The sequence below is a fragment of the Rana temporaria genome, chromosome 12 (genome assembly GCF_905171775.1).
Source record: "Rana temporaria chromosome 12, aRanTem1.1, whole genome shotgun sequence".
Lineage (NCBI taxonomy): Eukaryota > Metazoa > Chordata > Amphibia > Anura > Ranidae > Rana > Rana temporaria.
The window spans coordinates 36,819,248-36,838,496 of record NC_053500.1 but is presented as its reverse complement, the minus strand read 5'-3'; the positions used below and the strand labels follow the sequence as shown (position 1 = coordinate 36,838,496).

Sequence of the window (19,249 nt, the reverse complement as noted above, 5' to 3'; positions counted from 1 at the left end):
CAGACGTATAAGTTTTTGTGTCATGGTAGATACAAAAACACAATCCCCACAATGCAATTCCCCCAATCCCCAAAACACAATCTGCAGTCCCTCACCCCCCAAAAAGCACAATGCAATCCCTCACCTCAATCCCTGGTTCCGGTGGTGCTGGCTCTGTGGTGCTGAGCTCTGTGGTGCTGCTGGGCTCTGTGGTGCGGGCTCTGTGGTACTGGGCTCTGTGGTGCTGCTGGGCTCTGTGGTGCTGGGCTCTGTAGTTCTGGTGCTGCTGGGCTCTGTGGTGCTGCTGGGCTCTGTGGGGCTGGTGCTGGGCTCTGTGGTTCTGGAGGTGCTGGGCTCTGTGGTGCTGCTGGGCTCTGTGGGGCTGGTGCTGGGCTCTGTGGGGCTGGTGCTGGGCTCTGTGGGGCTGGTGCTGGGCTCTGTGGGGCTGGGCTCTGTGGTGCTGTCTCTGTGGTACTGGGCTCTGTGGTGCTGCTGGGCTCTGTGGTGCTGCTGGGCTCTGTGGTGGTGCTGGGCTCTGTGGTGGTGCTGAGCTCTGAGGTGCGGCTGGGCTCTGTGGGGCTGCTGCTGGGCTCTGTGGTGCTGTCTCTGTGGTGGTGCTGAGCTCTGTGGGGCTGCTGGGCTCTGTGGGGCTGCTGGGCTCTGTGGGGCTGCTGGGCTCTGTGGTGCTGGGCTCTGTGGGGCTGCTGAGCTCTGCGGTGCTGCTGAGCTCTGCGGGGCTGCTGGGCTCTGTGGGGCTGCTGAGCTCTGTGGTGCTGCTGGGCTCTGTGGTGCTGCTGGGCTCTGTGGGGCTGCTGAGCTTTGTGGTGCTGGGCTCTGTGGGGCTGCTGGGTTCTGTGGGGCTGCTGGGCTCTGTGGGGCTGCTGGGCTCTGTGGGGCTGCTGAGCTCTGTGGTGCTGCTGAGCTCTGTGGTGGTGCTGGGCTCTGTGGGGCTGCTGTGCTCTGTGGGGCTGCTGAGCTCTGTGGGGCTGGGCTCTGTGGTGCTGCTGGGCTCTGTGGTGCTGGGCTCTGTGGGGCTGCTGAGCTCTGTGGGGCTGCTGAGCTCTGTGGTGCTGCTGGGCTCTGTGGTGCTGCTGGGTTCTGTGGTGCTGCTGGGCTCTGTGGGGCTGCTGATCTCTGTGGGGCTGGGCTCTGTGGTGGTGCTGGGCTCTGTGGTGCTGCTGGGTTCTGTGGTGCTGCTGGGCTCTGTGGTGCTGCTGGGCTCTGTGGTGCTGCTGGGCTCTGTGGGGCTGCTGGGCTCTGTGGGGCTGCTGAGCTTTGTGGTGCTGGGCTCTGTGGGGCTGCTGGGTTCTGTGGTGCTGCTGGGCTCTGTGGGGCTGCTGGGCTCTGTGGGGCTGCTGGGCTCTGTGGGGCTGCTGAGCTCTGTGGTGCTGCTGAGCTCTGTGGTGCTGCTGGGCTCTGTGGTGGTGCTGGGCTCTGTGGGGCTGCTGAGCTCTGTGGGGCTGGGCTCTGTGGTGCTGCTGGGCTCTGTGGTGCTGGGCTCTGTGGGGCTGCTGAGCTCTGTGGGGCTGCTGAGCTCTGTGGTGCTGCTGGGCTCTGTGGTGCTGCTGGGTTCTGTGGTGCTGCTGGGCTCTGTGGGGCTGGGCTCTGTGGTGCTGCTGGGCTCTGTGGTGGTGCTGGGCTCTGTGGTGGTGCTGGGTTCTGTGGTGCTGCTGGGTTCTGTGGTGCTGCTGGGCTCTGTGGTGCTGCTGGGCTCTGTGGTGCTGCTGGGCTCTGTGGGGCTGCTGGGCTCTGTGGTGCTGCTGAGCTCTGTGGTGCTGCTGGGCTCTGTGGGGCTGCTGGGCTCTGTGGGGCTGCTGGGCTCTGTGTTGCTGCTGAGCTCTGTGGTGCTGCTGGGCTCTGTGGGGCTGCTGAGCTCTGTGGGGCTGCTGAGCTCTGTGGGGCTGCTGAGCTCTGTGGGGCTGCTGAGCTCTGTGGGGCTGCTGTGCTCTGTGGGGCTGCTGAGCTCTGTGGGGCTGCTGTGCTCTGTGGGGCTGCTGAGCTCTGTGGGGCTGGGCTCTGTGGTGCTGCTGGGCTCTGTGGTGCTGCTGGGCTCTGTGGTGCTGCTGTGCTCTGTGGTGCTGCTGGGTTCTGTGGTGCTGCTGGGTTCTGTGGTGCTGCTGGGCTCTGTGGTGCTGCTGGGCTCTGTGGTGCTGCTGGGCTCTGTGGGGCTGCTGGGCTCTGTGTTGCTGCTGAGCTCTGTGGGGCTGCTGGGCTCTGTGGGGCTGCTGGGCTCTGTGGGGCTGCTGAGCTCTGTGGGGCTGCTGAGCTCTGTGGGGCTGCTGAGCTCTGTGGTGCTGGGCTCTGTGGTGCTAAGCTCTGTGGTGCTGGGCTCTGTGGTGCTGCTGGGCTCTGTGGGGCTGCTGGGCTCTGTGGTGCTGCTGGGCTCTGTGGGGCTGCTGGGCTCTGTGTTGCTGCTGAGCTCTGTGGTGCTGCTGGGCTCTGTGGGGCTGCTGGGCTCTGTGGGGCTGCTGAGCTCTGTGGGGCTGCTGAGCTCTGTGGGGCTGCTGAGCTCTGTGGTGCTGGGCTCTGTGGTGCTGGGCTCTGTGGTGCTGCTGGGCTCTGTGGGGCTGCTGGGCTCTGTGGGGCTGCTGGGCTCTGTGTTGCTGCTGAGCTCTGTGGTGCTGCTGAGCTCTGTGGTGCTGCTGAGCTCTGTGGGGCTGCTGAGCTCTGTGGGGCTGCTGGGCTCTGTGGTGGTGCTGGGCTCTGTGGTGCTGCTGGGTTCTGTGGTGCTGCTGGGCTCTGTGGTGCTGCTGGGCTCTGTGGTGCTGCTGGGCTCTGTGGTGCTGGGCTCTGTGGTGCTGGGCTCTGTGGTGCTGCTGGGCTCTGTGGGGCTGCTGGGCTCTGTGGGGCTGCTGGGCTCTGTGTTGCTGCTGAGCTCTGTGGGGCTGCTGGGCTCTGTGGGGCTGCTGAGCTCTGTGGGGCTGCTGAGCTCTGTGGTGCTGGGCTCTGTGGTGCTAAGCTCTGTGGTGCTGGGCTCTGTGGGGCTGCTGGGCTCTGTGGTGCTGGGCTCTGTGGTGCTGCTGGGCTCTGTGGGGCTGCTGGGCTCTGTGGTGCTGGGCTCTGTGGTGCTAAGCTCTGTGGTGCTGGGCTCTGTGGTGCTGCTGGGCTCTGTGGGGCTGCTGGGCTCTGTGGGGCTGCTGGGCTCTGTGGTGCTGCTGGGCTCTGTGGTGCTGCTGGGCTCTGTGGTGCTGCTGGGCTCTGTGGGGCTGCTGAGCTCTGTGGTGCTTCTGGGGCCTGGGCTCCGTGGGCGACCTTTGTGATCATGCTAGTTCTGCCACTGCCCCCAGGTCAGTCTGTCCCCCATTATAATCCCCCCATGTCAGTCTGTTCCTCAGTACAATCCACACAGGTCAGTCAGACTGACCTAGATGGATCGTTCTGGGGTACATACTGACATGGGGGGATTATAATGGGGGACAGACTGACCTGGGAAATGGGAGGACTGTATTAGGGAACAGAATGACTTGGGGTGTGGGATTATATTAGGGGACATACTGGGTGATCACAGTGTGCACAAAAACAACCTAACCTCCCCACACAGATCAGTCTGTCACAGTGTGCAACTCCCTCCCCTAGATCAGCGAGTGACAGTGTGCATAACCACAACTCTTCTCTCTTCCACCCAAGATCAGGCACTCACTCCCCCGTATATATTTACACACAGTAAAATGTGGCATGTGTAATTTCTCCCAAGTGCAGTTAGGATGCCATCATTGTCCCCCCTCCCCATGCCGATCCCACACACAAACACACAGTCGCAGTCTGCTCCTGGAAATCAGCAGGGAAGGGAAGTCACACGAATCTGTTGTGAGTGACAAGAAGCATAACTTACACAGGACGTCCGTGCAGGCTGCTGGCTTCATGAGGAGCTTGTGTCTGTGTAGAGTCCCCGCCCCTCTCCCTCGTCTGCTCTCATGTGTAGTGCAGAGAGAGTTCTAAACAGCCGCTGACAAAGCAGAGCATCCAGCAAGTGACGGGGGGCCGGATGGAATGATTTCGCGGGCCGCATGCGGGCCGTAGGTTCCCCACCCCTGGTTTAGACTTTGCAGGGGAACACTAAATAAACATTATTTATTTATAATTCATATCTTCCAGCATGCACCAGAAGAATGTTCCTAATGATTAAAGGGGAGGTTCACCCTAAAAACGACTTTTTCTTATTACATTTGCCCCCCACATTACAATACAATTATGCCTATTAGGTTTTTTTGATGCTGTACATACCTTGATACAGCATATTCACCCGTGGCTTCGGGGTTGCGAGTCCCGCGGGAGTGGGCGTTCCTAACATGCTGGTGATTGACGTTTTGACAAAAACGAGCTCCCCCCGTCGCGTAAGCCACGTCACGATTGGCGAAAGGAGCCGAATGGCGATGCGCAGTATAGCGCCGACTCGCCGTTCGGCTCCTTTCGCCAATCGTGACGCGGCTTACGCGACGGGGGGAGCTCGTTTTTTGTCAAAACGTCAATCACCAGCATGTTAGGAACGCCCACTCCCGCGGGACTCGCAACCCGGAAGCCACGGGTGAATATGCTGTATTAAGGTATGTAAAGCATCAAAAAAAAAACTAATAGGCATAATTGTATTGTAATGTGGGGGGCAAATGTAATAAGAGAAAGTCGTTTTTAGGGTGAACCTCTCCTTTAAATCTGCAGAGGAGGCTTGTTGCAAAAGGGGGCGTGTCACTGACCTGTCAAGCTGTCAGGAGTCTATGGCGTCCCGCAGTACCCAGGCGATGAGCGGCTTCCCACAGCCAGTGTCCGGATGGTCTTCAGGCCGAAGCCGGGGACTTTCCTAGGCCGAGGCTCCGGAGCGCTCTGCGGATCCTATTCATCCTCACCGGGCCCCACTCGGCTGCGGGCCCCGCTAGTTGGGGGCCCCCTTCCAGCTCAGGGCCCCAAGCAATTGCTTGCATTGCCTCTCCTGTTCCGACGGGCCTGCCCGCTCTCCATCCTGACATTTCCAGGGGGTGGAGGAGGAGCACGGAAGGGGAGAGAAACACAGCGGGATACATGGCGGAATACACGGCGGGATACACGGTGGGATACACGGCGGGATACATGGAGGGAGGGAGACAGACTGCAGCAAAACGGAGGGGGGCTGGAGGAGGACACAGGACAGTCAGTGGTGATCGTGTGTGGGGGAGTTACAAGCACTGATCACCGCTGATTTTAAAGCAGCTGAAAGCCGCGCGGGGGAGGGGTGTAGAGAGAAGCGGAGAAATTAATTTGAAATCTATACAGCGGTGATCGGTGCTTGTAACTTCCCCACGCACTGATCACCGCCGACAGTACAAGTATCGGGTGAAGCATCGGGAGCATTTGCCCCGAGTACAAGTACTCGGGCAAATGCTTGGTATCGGGACAACCCTAGTTACTACACTTTACATTAGGTTACTGCACAATGAAGGGTTACTGCACAATGAAGGGTTACTGCACAATGATTACCTGCAATTCAGTCCCCTTCTGCAAACCGCTCAGTCCTGCCGAGGAAGAATGCACACAGCCCTGTCTGTGTGTCTTTGATCTCTCTGCTTGTGCTGCTGACTGGAGAAGGGGGCCATCACAGAAAGCCTGCTCTGCCTCACTCCTTGTCAGAGTCACAGCAGCCCCGGTCCTGACAGAGGAGAAGCAGGCTCTCCAGTATTAATGTGCACTGCCAAAAAAAATCGTTTTTTTCATTTATGTTATTTTCGTTTTGTTTTTTTCTCGGAAATTCAGGAAATTAAAAAAAATAAAATTGTTTTCGTTTCCTTTTCTTTTTTTTTGGAAATTATGAAAAATCGAAAAAAAATTTTTTGCTGTTTTATTCGTTTTTTTTTGCTTTTTTCGTAAATTCGGGAAATTCGAAAATTCAAAAATTCAGAATTTTTGAATATTTCTATTTTCGAATTTTTCATTTTCAAATTTTTCAATTTTAGAACATTTGAAAATTCGAATATTGAAAAATTCGAAAAATTTAAAATTCGAAATTTCGAAAATTTAAAAATTCGGAAATACGAAAATTCGGAAATGTTAAACGTTCGGAAGTCCGAAAATTCGGAAATAAAAAAATTTGTTAATACGAAAATTCGAAGTTAACGAATTTCTGAATTTTCGTTAAAAAACTAATTAGAAACTAAACGAATTGCACATGTCTACTCTCCAGATCATGGTAAGTGCAGGGAACAGAGCCGAGCAGAGGACACTCCCGCCCGCCTCAATACAGCACAGCCACGCTTTCATCTCTGCCTGCATCTTCTTGTCAAATGTGACGGGCTGCAGGAGGAGGGTGGGTTACAGCAATACTGATTGGCTGAGAGGCGGTGGTGGGCGGAGCAAATATTAGAAGCGTAGAACAGATCATTTCGGCAGCTGGCCGCTGATTGGTGGGTGCGGTGTGGATGGGCTGTGATTTTCAGGGACTTTTGGTTCCAAAGAGGCTAATGGCCCGTACACACGATCCGAATATCGGACGAAAACGATCGTCCGATGAAGGATCGTACGATTTTCGGATCGTGTGTACACTACTTTCGAGAGCCGATCACGATAGTTCATCCGATATTATTCGATCAGACCTGCACGAAAATTTTCCTCGTACGATGTCAGATCGTACGATTTTCGTTTAGTCAGTACAGTTGTCGTCCGAAAATACAATACAAATGCATTACAACACATGACATCACTTCCGATTATTTTTTTCGGTCGTACAAGAATTTTCGTGACTTTAATAACCTATTTCATTTTACTTGCGACTATTAAGCGAAAAAAGTCATACGATCCGTCGGTATACGGATCGTGTGTACGGGCCATAAGGCTGAAAATATTGTAAGTTGAGATTTGATGAAAATAAGGCACGTATTTTTGTGAACTAAAACATTGTACCAAGTTACCGAAAACTTCAAGTAGCATCATCACACAGTATACTTTTGACCTGCCTTTTAGACAAAGTCAATCCAAACATCACACAACCCTAAAGTGATACTAAAGGTTCACTTACCTCCACTGTGCAGTTAGTTTTGCACAGAGTGGCCCCGAACATCCTCTTCTGGGGTCCCACAGCGGCCGTCTCAGCCCCATCCCACAATAGCTAGCCCCCTCTGGGAAGCTCTCTTCCGAGGGGGTTACCTTGCGGGCACGCTCCCGTATCATACACTCGGTGTGCAAAGCCGCTGAGTGTATGACTCAGCCCAGCCCCCTGGCACCCGCGTCATTGGATTTGATTGACAGCAACGGGAGCCAATAGCTGCGCTGCTATCAATCTATCCAATGAAGAGCCGAGAAGCACGGGCAAAGATCGAGCACGTTTGCGACGCTGGACTTTCCAGGGCTTAGGTAAGTAGGGGGCTGGGGGACCGGCAATCATCGGATGTTTTTTCACCTAGGATTCATTAAGGTGAAAAAAACATGAACCTTTACAACCCCTTTAAATGCTAAGGCTTATCAGCAAGACTCACGCAATGCCAACCATTAGATGAAAAACATAACTAGACCCATATTTAGATAGATATTTATTTATATAAAAAAAATACTTCTTAGATCCTTTGATTAGCAATCATCTATTAACGAAAACCAAATCAGGATGCTCAGTGCTTTGTGAAACAGCTCAGCCGGTTCTTGAAATAAAGTAGTCCAAGTTTAGTCTTTATTTGCTGTGCAGTGTTTTGTCGGAATAATTTGTATTTTTCTTTTGCTTTAAGTAGTTTTTCATCTTTTGGCGTTTCTTTTTTCTGGTGCTCAATAGTGACATGGCTACACGCACCCACTCTCAGGCGTCCCAAACCATCGATAAAGAATTCTGGAATAAAAAATAAAAAAACATTTTGTTTTTTTTAAGTACAACTAAAGTCTGCTGTAAGACAGTTTAAACTAACACCAAATTCCATTGCTATGTGCACAAACGTCATAAAGTAAATGAAAGCACAATTTCAGGAAAATTTAGAACCCCACCCTGACAGATGAACTGACTAAGTCACGTGTGTCAAACACAAGGCCCACAGGCCGAATCCAGCCCTCCAGGCCATTTCATGTGGCCCTTGCACCCAGGGGGAGGGTTGAAAATGAGATATGAACAACCTGTGAAAGAGAGGATTCCTGCACACTATGCATAGCAAACCTTGTACATAGCACACCTCTGAACCCTGCACTCCGTACATACAGTAGCCCACCTCTGAACCCTGCACTCCGTACGTAGCGCACCTCTGAACCTTGCACTCCATACGTAGCCCACCTCTGAACCCTGCACTCCGTACGTAGCGCACCTCTGAACCTTGCACTCCGTACGTAGCCCACCTCTGAACCCTGCACTCCGTACGTAGCCCACCTCTGAACCCTGCACTCCGTACATAGCCCACCTCTGAACCCTGCACTTCGTACATAGCCCACCTCTGAACCCTGCACTCCGTACATAGCCCACCTCTGAACCCTGCACTCCGTACATAGCCCACCTCTGAACCCTGCACTCCGTACATAGCCCACCTCTGAACCCTGCACTCCGTACATAGCCCACCTTTGAACCCTGCACTCCGTACGTAGCCCACCTCTGAACCCTGCACTCCGTACATAGCCCACCTCTGAACCCTGCACTCCATACGTAGCCCACCTTTGAACCCTGCACTCCGTACGTAGCCCACCTCTGAACCCTGCACTCTGTACGTAGCCCACCTCTGAACCCTGCACTCCGTACGTAGCCCACCTCTGAACCCTGCACTCCGTACGTAGCCCACCTCTGAACCCTGCACTCTGTACGTAGCCCACCTCTGAACCCTGCACTCCGTACGTAGCCCACCTCTGAACCCTGCACACCGTACGTAGCCCACCTCTGAACCCTGCACTCTGCACGCAGCCCACCTCTGAACTCTGCATGTAGTGCCACCCTAAACTCCACACATAATACACTCCTGGTATTTATTGGCAATCTAAGATCCTACCTCTGTTTGCAATTTGGCCACACCCATCATTCAATGCAGTTCCGTGGGTTACATGGTTGAGTTCCTGCACCTATTCTCTGCGGAACAAGGCCCTTCATAAATTTATAGTCTTACAGATACAACTGGCCCTTTGAGGACAACCATAATGCTGGTTTGAAATGTTCTGGCTTGTTCATAGTTCAGTCTGTTACAATTGCCTCACAGGCTGTAGTTTGTCTGCAATACTGCTAATGCTGATAGCAGGTGTGCTGTGCTGAGCTGAAGCCTTCCTATTAACTGAGCAAAGCCTGACCCAACAGGCTTGACTTATTGTCTGCAGAATGTCTGCAAGCTGAGCTGTTGTCCTAGGAGACGAAACGCGTCATGAGAACTCTACTGTTGCCATATATACTTTTAAAGCACTTATTCATCTTCTTAAATGTAAGTGTTCCTACTACATAAAAGTATTTTTCATACTTAAATATGGAATCACGCTATGTGGCCTCTTCTTTCTCCCATTTTTTGAAATATATCTACCCATACCACCTCTGAGATTTCTCAGACCATCATCTCTCGTAAGATCACCTCGTAAGGCCCCCCCTTATTTTGTGGATATCCCTATCCTGTCAATATCTGGCTATTACCGGCCCAGTCATTTGGAGTACACATGAGTGTCCTGTTCCACCGGTGGCCCCACAATACAAAGCTTGTTTGACCCATAGAACGTATGTTCCTTTGGGTTCAAACGCTCCGGTAAGCCTTCTACCTGTGGGTGGTGGTTTCTTCACTTCAGCTTTTTTTGTCACTTTCACCATTTGTTCTTGCTTGATGTCAACATGAAGTTTTGAACTTTCACAGAATCATTGTTATTCCATTTTTTCACATCAAAGACATTCAATTGTTCATTGAAAGGTGTATTATTACTGTTTATTATTGTTTTCACTTTTGTCCATCACTTGAGTGTTTGGATTATTCACATCCATTTACGTTACTCACCTATAAAACCCCATGCACCCAGAAGCAATAAAGGAAGTAACACATATCTGAGCACGTTCTCAGTGTGGTTCTTCTTGAGCATGCACTAAATCATATAGGCTTAATAAGGACGGGGGCAGATACTCACCATGTGATTAGTCTGATCCAAAATATGTGTCATTCACCAGCCCTCTTGGCTGTTCCTGTTGCTCCTGCAGACTTGCCCAGCAGGGTTCTCCCACTGTCCTCCTTGCTCCCAGTGCCTCCTGGCCAGGACACCTTTGTGGTTGCGGGAAAGTCCGGCCCGCACATAAGCCCAGGCCCAAAATCACCCTCCCAGACTGAGAAGCTCCGCCAAAGGCCACGACAGCCTAAAATTCCATCTCCAACTTCCATCTGAACAACTCATCTCCCAGCTGGGCTAACCCAGAGTATTTGAGATAGCCTGCCCCCTACCAATCCAAGTTGGGGATTAGTCAGGGCCCTCAGAATACTCCAGGTAGCTCCACCTTACTTCCCTCCCATCTTTCTAGAAGGTTCCAGCACATTCTAGAAATAGGGGGAGGTCTCTGTGATGCTGCCTGTAAGTCATCTCCCTGGATCTCTGCCCAACCCAGGAAAAAACACAGACAGGCTTGGCTGCTAGCCAAGCTTACACAAATTTGCCTGCACTAGAAAAAAAACTATTTACAAATCTTACACTAGAGGGTGCTACATCGATATCATGGAAACATGAAAATAAAATAAAATACAAAAACACTGTATTTACCAGTATGTGCTACACGGTTCAGCTTTGGGTCAAATCCAACACCAAGAATTCTCTCTGTATGTGCCAGGAAGAAATTAATTACTCCTCCAGTCAGGACACAATCAGGAAATCCTTTGATTGCATGGTATCCACCTCCTCGCCAATGTAGACAATCGCCTTCATCATCGCCTTCCTCCCAGATGAGTTTAAAGCTGAAATGGTTACCTGCCACACTACCACCTACCTGCAACAAAAGCAACTGTTAAATGATATTGGACGATGATACCGATACACAAATTTTCAGTCCTGGCAATAAAGTCAACTAAAGAGATTTTTTGATTAGAATTGAAAAAAAAAAAAACTTGGATGAGGAAGAGAGAGACACTACACTACATTTAGAGAGTTGTATGTACAGTATATCCACCATGTCCTAGTTAGAATAAAAGGAGCAGAGACGAGCATCTTTTTCTAACAAAGCACATTTTTTATTAACAGAATGCAGCCTGGCCATCTAGTGCCTAATCAGAAGGGTGCCTGGAAGAGTTGTCCTAAATAGGCCTGACCCAATATAGCTGCTAGAGTTACATAGGGCAGCTGAATCCAATAAGATAGCTTTCCCAGTGACTCCGGAAACCATAGATAAAGCCTGTTCCACTTGACTTTCTCTCCAACAAATGTACCGCTGCGGAAGAACGCCATCTGCAGTGGAGAAATTAGACTACAAGCCTTTCATAATGGTAATCAAGTTTAAAAGGCTAATGCTGCGTACACGCGGTCGTTTTTCGGCATGAAAAAAAAATTATTTTTTTCAGCATGTCCAAAATACGTTTTTCCAACTTCATCATTTAAAACGATGTTGCCCACACACCATCGTTTTTGAAAAATGATGAACAAAGCGCGGTGACGTACAACACGTACGACGGGACTCTGAAGGGGAAGTTCTATTCGCCTTTGGCCTGCTTTTAGCCAATTCCTTATTAGTAAAAGACGATTCGTGCTTTTTTGTCTGTTACAGCGTGATGAATGTGCTTATTTACTCCATTATGAATGGTAGTTTTACCAGAACTCTCCTGTTTCATAACTCGCTTCTGGGCATGCACGGTTTAAAACTTCGTTTTAGCCCACAGACGATCATTTTTTACAACCCGAAAAACTACATTTTAACCACTTGCTTACTGGGCACATAAACCCCCTTTGTGCTCAGGCGAAATTTCAGCTTCTGGCACTGCGCCGCTTTCACTGACATTTGCGCGGTCGTGCGACGTGGCTCCCAAACAAAATTGAAGTCCTTTTTCCCCCACAAATAGAGCTTTCTTTTGGTGATATTTGATCACCTCTGTGGTTTTAATTCTTTGCGCTATAAACAAAAAAAGAGCGACAATTTAAAAAAAATATATATATGTTTTACTTGTTGCTATAATAAATATCCCATTTTTTTTAAAAAAAAACTATTTTTTTTCTCAGTTAAGGCCGATACGTATTTTTCTACGTATTTTTGTAAAAAAACAAAAAAAATGGCAATAAGCGACTGGTTTGCGCAAAAGTTATAGCGCCTACAAAATAGGGGACAGAATTATGATTTTTTTTATGATTTTTTTTTTACTAGTAATGGCGGCGACCTGCGATTTTTTATGGGACTGCGATATTGCGGCGGACATATCGGACACTTTTGACACAAATTTGGGACCATTCACATTTATACAGCGATCAGTGCTATAAAAATGCACTAATTACTGTATAAATGTGACTGGCAGGGAAGGGGTTAACACTAGGGGGTGAGGAAGGGGTTAAATGTATTCCCTGGGTGTGTTCTAACTGTGTGGGGGGAGGGGGCTGACTGGGGGAGGTAACCGATGCTGTGTCCCTATGTACAAGGGACACAGATCGGTCTCCTCTCCTCTGACAGCACGTGGAGCTCTGTGTTTACACACAGAGCTCCACGTCCCTGCTGTCACCTGCTGTGTCACCGACGATCGCGTGTACCCGGCGGACATCGCGGCCGCCAGGTACACGCTTTGGCTCTTCAGCGATGCGCCGGGACAGTGTTTACCCGCTGCGCGCCACCCAGTGGCGCGCGCGGGTAATGCTTTTAAAAAGACATCCAAATACGTCCACTTGGCACTTGAGAGCCGCACTGTTGACGTCTTTTGTCAATAGCGCGTGTCTGAAGTGGTTATAAAAGAAGCCGAAAAATGATGTTAGGCCCACACACGATGATTTTAAATGACATTTTTACAAAAGTCGTTTTTTTTCATACCGAAAAACGACCGTGTGTACGCGGCATAAGACTTTGGGTCTGGTATGGACTTTTTTTTTACTGACACGTTTTTTTTAAAGCGGTCAGCCGGGAAGCCCATTGACAACTGATGACTCATTGATTGTTAAGGACGCTGCAGCCGGCTTCTCCGACCCCTTTTCTTAAAAAAACAGCTTTTACTGCATCCTATTTGGGCAAAGCTTTGCCCAATCAGGGTGCAGTGCATTGCAAGGCAAACACTTGCTGAACACCCTGCAAATTCAGGTGTACCCCAAAACAGGGCAAACAGCCAATGTGTTCGGCCCAAACTCATGCTCAGGCTGAACCATTCGCCCAACACTAATCTGCAGCAGCTTTCCAACAAGCTATGGGCCCAGCTACAGCCAAAGACTCTGAAGAAGAAAAAAGGACAGAAAGCATACATAGTAGCTACTGACAGCGTTTCATCAAAATTTTTATTTGCTAATCTGCCATCTAAAAAACAGAACCACTAGTCCTGGAAATTTGAAATAAATAGGCACGTGCACAGGATGTGCCAAGTGTGCCTGGACACACCTTAATCATCCCGTGTGATGCAGATTCCCCTTGTTTAAACTCCTGATATTTCACCAAAGCCTCCTAACGGGACTCCTAAAAAGATGTAGTAAAAAAAAAAAAAAACACACACACACACAATTGTAAAAAATAAAATAAAAATAAAAACTACTGGAAACCGGTTTCAATCTCCAGGTGCACGCCATCACACAAAGTCCTGCCTCCTGGATCGGCTCCTTTGATAGACATCACACGTCCCGGCATTGGACCACTGTGCTGTCTATCAAAGGAGCCGATCCAGGAGGCAGGATTTTATGTGACGGCGGGCGCCCAGCGATAAAAATCAAAGCTGTCACAGTGGGTGATGCCGGCCTGTCAATTCACCCAATGTGTGGCACCACCCCCCGATTGGTACACCACTGGCTTTGGCGACCCCCTCTACCTTGGCTCAAAGCTCCTGGGCGCGGTGCACCCAGGTTAGGCCCCCCTAAGCCTAATCTATCTAGCCCTATACATAGTAGGTAAAGTTGAAAAAAAAGTCCATCAAGTCCAACCTATGTGTGTGATTTTATGTCAGTATTACATTGTATATCCCTGTATGATATGGTCATTCAGGTTCTTATCTAATCGTTTCTGGAAACTATCGCACCTGTTGAAACTACTGCCTGTAGAAGGGAATTCTGCATGCTTGCCTTCTATGCAGTGTAAGGTTAAACCTATTTTCTTCTAATTTTGAGTGGCCACATGTCTTATTAAACTCCCTTTCGTTGAAAAGTTGTATTCCTATTGTGGGGTCTCCAATATGGTATTTGTAAATTGAAATCATATCCCCTTTCAAGCGCCTCTTCTCCAGAGAGAACAAGTTTAATGCTTGCAACTTTTCTTCATACTAATACTAATATCCTCCAGTCCCTTTATTAGTTTTGTTGCCCTTCTCTGTACTCGCTCCATTTGCAGCACATCCATCCTTACCTGTTCTGCAGCCACTCCGGTCCAGTCCCAGGCTGAGCTGTCAGCAGTGGCTTCCGTGTGTAGGAAAGGAACCCGACAATGCAATTCCTATAGTAAGTCTATGGGTGACATCACTTCCTAGGCATTTCCCAGCCATTTTCAGCTTTCTTTTGCACACAGAGGGTGCCGCTGGACATCAGAGCAACTTCAGAACAGATGAGTACAGCTATTTTTTTCTTTACAGGGCTAGATAGATTAGGCTTAGAATGTGGCTGCGAGTATGTATAGAGTTAGCGTTAGTTAGATTTCGCCTTTACTTGCGCTTTAAAGGCACGAGCAGGACATTAAAGAGGCGAATAAACAAAAAGACTTTCATATAGAAACTTTTACTTAGTGGGGTCTATAACAGCTTGGGAATAGAGATGGGCCGAACGACCCCCTGTTCCGTTTGCAAACTGGGAAAAAAACATTTTGAAGGCTTATATGCAAGTAATTGGGCATACAATGGTTATGGGGGGTCTGGATACTGCCCTGGGGGACATGTATCAATGAAAAAAGTTTGCAATAAAACATTTTTAATTGAGCAGTGATTTACTGATTCTTAAAAGTGAAACCATCAAAAATCTAATAAATTCCTTTAAATATAGTGCCTGGAGGGGTCCTTAGTCTGCCTGTAAAGTGGCACATCTGTATCGTGTATAGAACCTGCTGCAGCAATAATGACATTTATTAAGCCAAAAGAAAATTACATTTTCCATTTAAGCATTCCTTATTTTATAAACAACGGTTTAGGGAGCCACTCTGTATGACGAGGCTACAATTTAGTGCACTTGGAGCAAAATTAGAGATTTTAGGAATAAATTCTGGTGTTTCTTTCACAGACTTTGGATAGAAATAACAGATGCGTAAAAATTGGTCTTTGGCTGTTGGTGGTGCCTTTACACCGTAACCCTATACAGGTACTCTTGATGAAAGCAAGAATTGGCCTTGCTGTCAAACATTGCAATTATATGCACCTGTCAAACAGGTGTGGAAAAATTGGTCCTTGGGTGTTAATTGTGCCCATGAAACCTACACCAAAACATTTCTTCCAGACAAAATCAACACCTACAAAGCTAAGAAGCCTAGACAGTCTTTCAGAGATTCCAGATCCAGAAAGCACTTAATAAGCGTAATCAGCCTCAGGCCTCGTACACACGACCGAGGAACTCGTCGTAAATGAAACATCGTTTTCCTCGACAAGTTCCTTGTCAGGCTTGTGGAGAAACTTGACAATCTTTCTTTGCGTACACACTGTCAAGACCAAATCTCCTCGTTCTCAAACGCGGTGACGTACAACACATACAATGGCAGGGGAAGTTCGATTCCACTGGCACAACCCTTGGGGCTGCTTTTGCTAATCTCATGTTCTGGCGTGTTAAGTAAAAGTTTGGTAAGAGACGATTTGCACTTTTCAGACTGTTACAGCGTGACAAATGTGCTATCTCCAATACAAACGCTACTTTTACCGAATGTGCGCTCACGAACCGTGTTTCTCGTCGAAAACCAGCCTGACGAGGAAATTGAGACTTCTCAATGAAAAACATACACACGACTGATTTCCTCGACAAAAAAGCTCTTCCAATATGGCCACCACCACACTGAGACACTGCACAGAAAAAAGGCATGGCAAATTAGAAAAGAAAAAGATCAGCAGCAGGGAGACCACAGATAAAACTGGTTACTAGTCCTGATGCCGCATACACACCACCGTTTTTCGGGTTGAAAAAAAATTACGTTTTTAAGGGTCTAGAAAAAACGAATTTTTCTTCAACTCGATCATTAAAACTGCCTTGCCTACACAAGATCGTGAAAAAAAATGATCTAGCAAAGCGCAGTGACGTACAACTGCACTATAAAGGGGAAGTTCCATTCGGATGGCACCACCCTTTGGGCTGCTTTTGCTGATTTCATGTTAGGAAAAGACGATTCGCGCTTTTCAGTTTGTTACAGCGTGATGAATGTGCTTACTCCATTACGAACGCTAGTTTTAGCAGAACGAGCGCTCCTGTCTCATAACTTCCTTCTGAGCATGCGTGTTTTTTTCACGTCGTTAAAGACCACACACGTTAAAAACGACGTGAAAAATTAGAGCATGTTCGAAAATATTAATGCCCATTTTTTACATCGTGAAAAATGCTCTTGAGCCCACACACGATCGTTTTTAATGACATTAAAAAAAAAAGGTAATTTTTCACAACCCGAAAAACGGGCGACTCGTGTGTACGCGGCATTAGTCCTCTAATTGCTCAGTTCCTCTTTAAAGTATCTGTATAACCAAAACGTTCTTCAGTTGTGTATAGAGTAAGGGCAAAACCCAAGTCAGATTAATTTTTGTGGTCTGTGTCCCGTTTGGGAGATTCTACTTCCTGGCAATGAGATGGAACAAGTGGTTAGAGGAATTTCCCCCCAGTTGTCCCCAGAACAATTGTTCCTAATGGAACATCCCCCCTCCATTTCTATTCTAGGGACAACTGTAACAATTTTGATTTTCCCATCAATTTCCAATTTGGGGACAATAGGTAACAGGACAAAGATGGCACAACCTTACCAGCTGGAAAATAAATTGACACTTGAAAGCCATGTTTTGTGTATTTTAAAGCAACCCTATATCTAGGTAAATCAGGCATTCGGCAGGAGAAAAGTAGCAGCAGATCTCACCATGTCCAAATCTGTTCCTTCCAATACATCCACTAGTTTTTCTATTTTTGTTTTCTCCGAAAACAGAAAGTCATCATCCACCCAGAGGAAATATTTGGTGGTTACTTGGGATACAGCAAGATTCCTGCCCGCAAACCATCCCTGGAAAAAATAAGGCATGTTTATTGCTCAGAAATATTTCATTCTCCAATCTGTAGCCTCCTGAGTTAATAAGTCTTCAGAAATTAAATGCCATTTCCAAAATGTATTTTTCTGTCTTTTATATCTGCATGGAGTTCAGCATTAAATAAATATTGCAACAGCCACAGATAATTCAAATTTCCCTTACATCCTGTCCATGTGACTCCCATACAAACACTGGGAGCAGGGGGTGTATGTCACAATGTGGGCAGGGCTTACTGCACCCAAGTGGGGATCAGGAGAGAGCAGCTAGTGCCCCCAAAGGCAAGCTAAGGCTGCTATTTAACGCAAGGCTGGCATTAAGGCAATGCTGCACCTTAAAAGCGGTGCTTCTCACATTGGTTCTTATATTACACTTGAATAATAGGAAGCTGAACGCTTGTATAAATTAATATGTACCTATTTTTCTCCTGAGGCCCTACTTCATCTTCTGTGACTACCAGACTTAGTCCCTAGGATGCCCCATATGATGTTTGGCCCAACATTGGGGCTCAAGGTTCCTGGGGAAGAAGTCTAAGCAAATGTAGCCAAGGGTTGCTACTGTAGTTATTATTAAGGAATAGTTTATTGTTTTCATGTATGGGTTTAGCTCCCCCTAGTGCATGCTGAACTCTGAGGGTTTTTTTTTTCCCCTCCTTGAGAGCGTACAGAGAAATGCATTATGGGACATGTGGACTGGATAAGGAAGTGACACTGTTGGTCGGGCCAGTTCTGGACCACAGGACACACAATGCAAAGCCTGCTAGGAGGAGAAATAAAAAGGTGGGCGAGGCCTGTTTTCAGCCTCTCTGCACAGCATTCTGAACCTGCCAGCAGGATGTATGTGTGACAGGGAGTGAGAGCCTGCGGCCTACACAGCGGAGAGCCAGATTGCCAGCTTTAGAGGGACCTCAGAGGACAGCATCGTTATCCCAGCAATCGGACCGGCCTGCGCTCCAGGGCTTCTGGGAACACCTGCACTACAGTCCACCAGGAGTCACAGCGCGGTGTGGCAGTGCAATTTCAATGGACGGAGACACCAGAAGGGGATTCTGGCTTGAGCCCTTCATCTAACTGGAGTCCATAGTGGTGAGCGAGCACAGCCCATCCAGATAGAGATAACAGTATTGCTGAGTGGTTTTCTACAGACTGGATGGTGAGACTTGTAGTTCCACGGATGTGAATCTACTTCTTCACAGGCCTTATACAGCAGGCGCTTGTGGCCTATTTTTCCCCACAGTGCTGGAAAGTCAGTACTGTATTCAACTCAACTCATGGAAGCGGGGGTTCACCCTAAAAACGATTTTCTAAAATTACATCCAGCTGACTCTCTACATTGACAGTATGCCAAATTTTTTATTTTTTTTGCTGTACATACCTCGTACAGCTATTTTCTTCCCCGGCTTCCGAGTAGGGCCTCCCGTGGGAGCGTCACGAGTTGCCGAAAGAAGCCGAACAGGCGCCGACTCGCCGTTCGGCTTTTTTCGGCAACTCGTGACGCTCCTTATACGACAAGAGGAGGTAGTTTTTGTCATCGCGTCAATCACCTGCTTGATCGGAACGCCCACTCCCGCGGGAGGCCCTACCCGGAAGCCGGGGAAGAAAATAGCTGTACGAAGGTATGTACAACGAAAAAAAAAAAAAAAAAAAAAAATCGGCATACTGTCAATGTAGAGAGTGAGTATCATGTAATGTTAGAATTTTTTTTTAGGGTGAACCCCCGCTTTAACATAATTAAAGAGGAATATACATGTGATGATACTTCTTCAGGTGAAAGTGGAGGTCCACACAAAAAGTGAACCTCCGCTTTTCAGAACCCCCCCCCTCCGATGTCACATTTGGCACCTTTAAGGGGGAAGGGGGGTGCAGATACCTGTATAATACAGGTATTTGCACCCACTTCCAGGAATAGACTCCCGCAGGAGTGACGCCCCTTCCTGTCCTGTCCCCTGCTGTCTTCTGGGAAACACACTGGTCCCAGGAGACAGCAGGGACCAGGGAGGACGGGCCGCGCCGCTTGCGCATGCGCAGTAAGGAACCGGGCAGTGAAGCTACAGC

General features: G+C 48.7%; 2 protein-coding genes across 2 annotated transcripts in view; both read right to left on the bottom strand.

The window, feature by feature from the left end:
* The window catches only part of PHB (prohibitin), a 657,015-nt gene that overhangs the window by 143,850 nt on the left and 493,916 nt on the right, over positions 1 to 19,249 (bottom strand). The gene's annotated exons all lie outside the window — the stretch shown is intronic.
* LOC120919555 (beta-1,4 N-acetylgalactosaminyltransferase 2-like) overlaps positions 7,455 to 19,249 on the bottom strand; it is a 40,199-nt gene continuing 28,404 nt past the window's right edge. The window contains exons 2-4 of the mRNA XM_040331761.1: positions 17,033 to 17,173; positions 10,612 to 10,834; positions 7,455 to 7,756 (exon numbers count right to left, since the gene is read on the bottom strand). Coding sequence (XP_040187695.1) covers positions 7,545 to 7,756; positions 10,612 to 10,834; positions 17,033 to 17,173 — 576 coding nt within the window. The 3' untranslated portion in view covers positions 7,455 to 7,544. The remainder of the gene's footprint in view (positions 7,757 to 10,611; positions 10,835 to 17,032; positions 17,174 to 19,249) is intronic.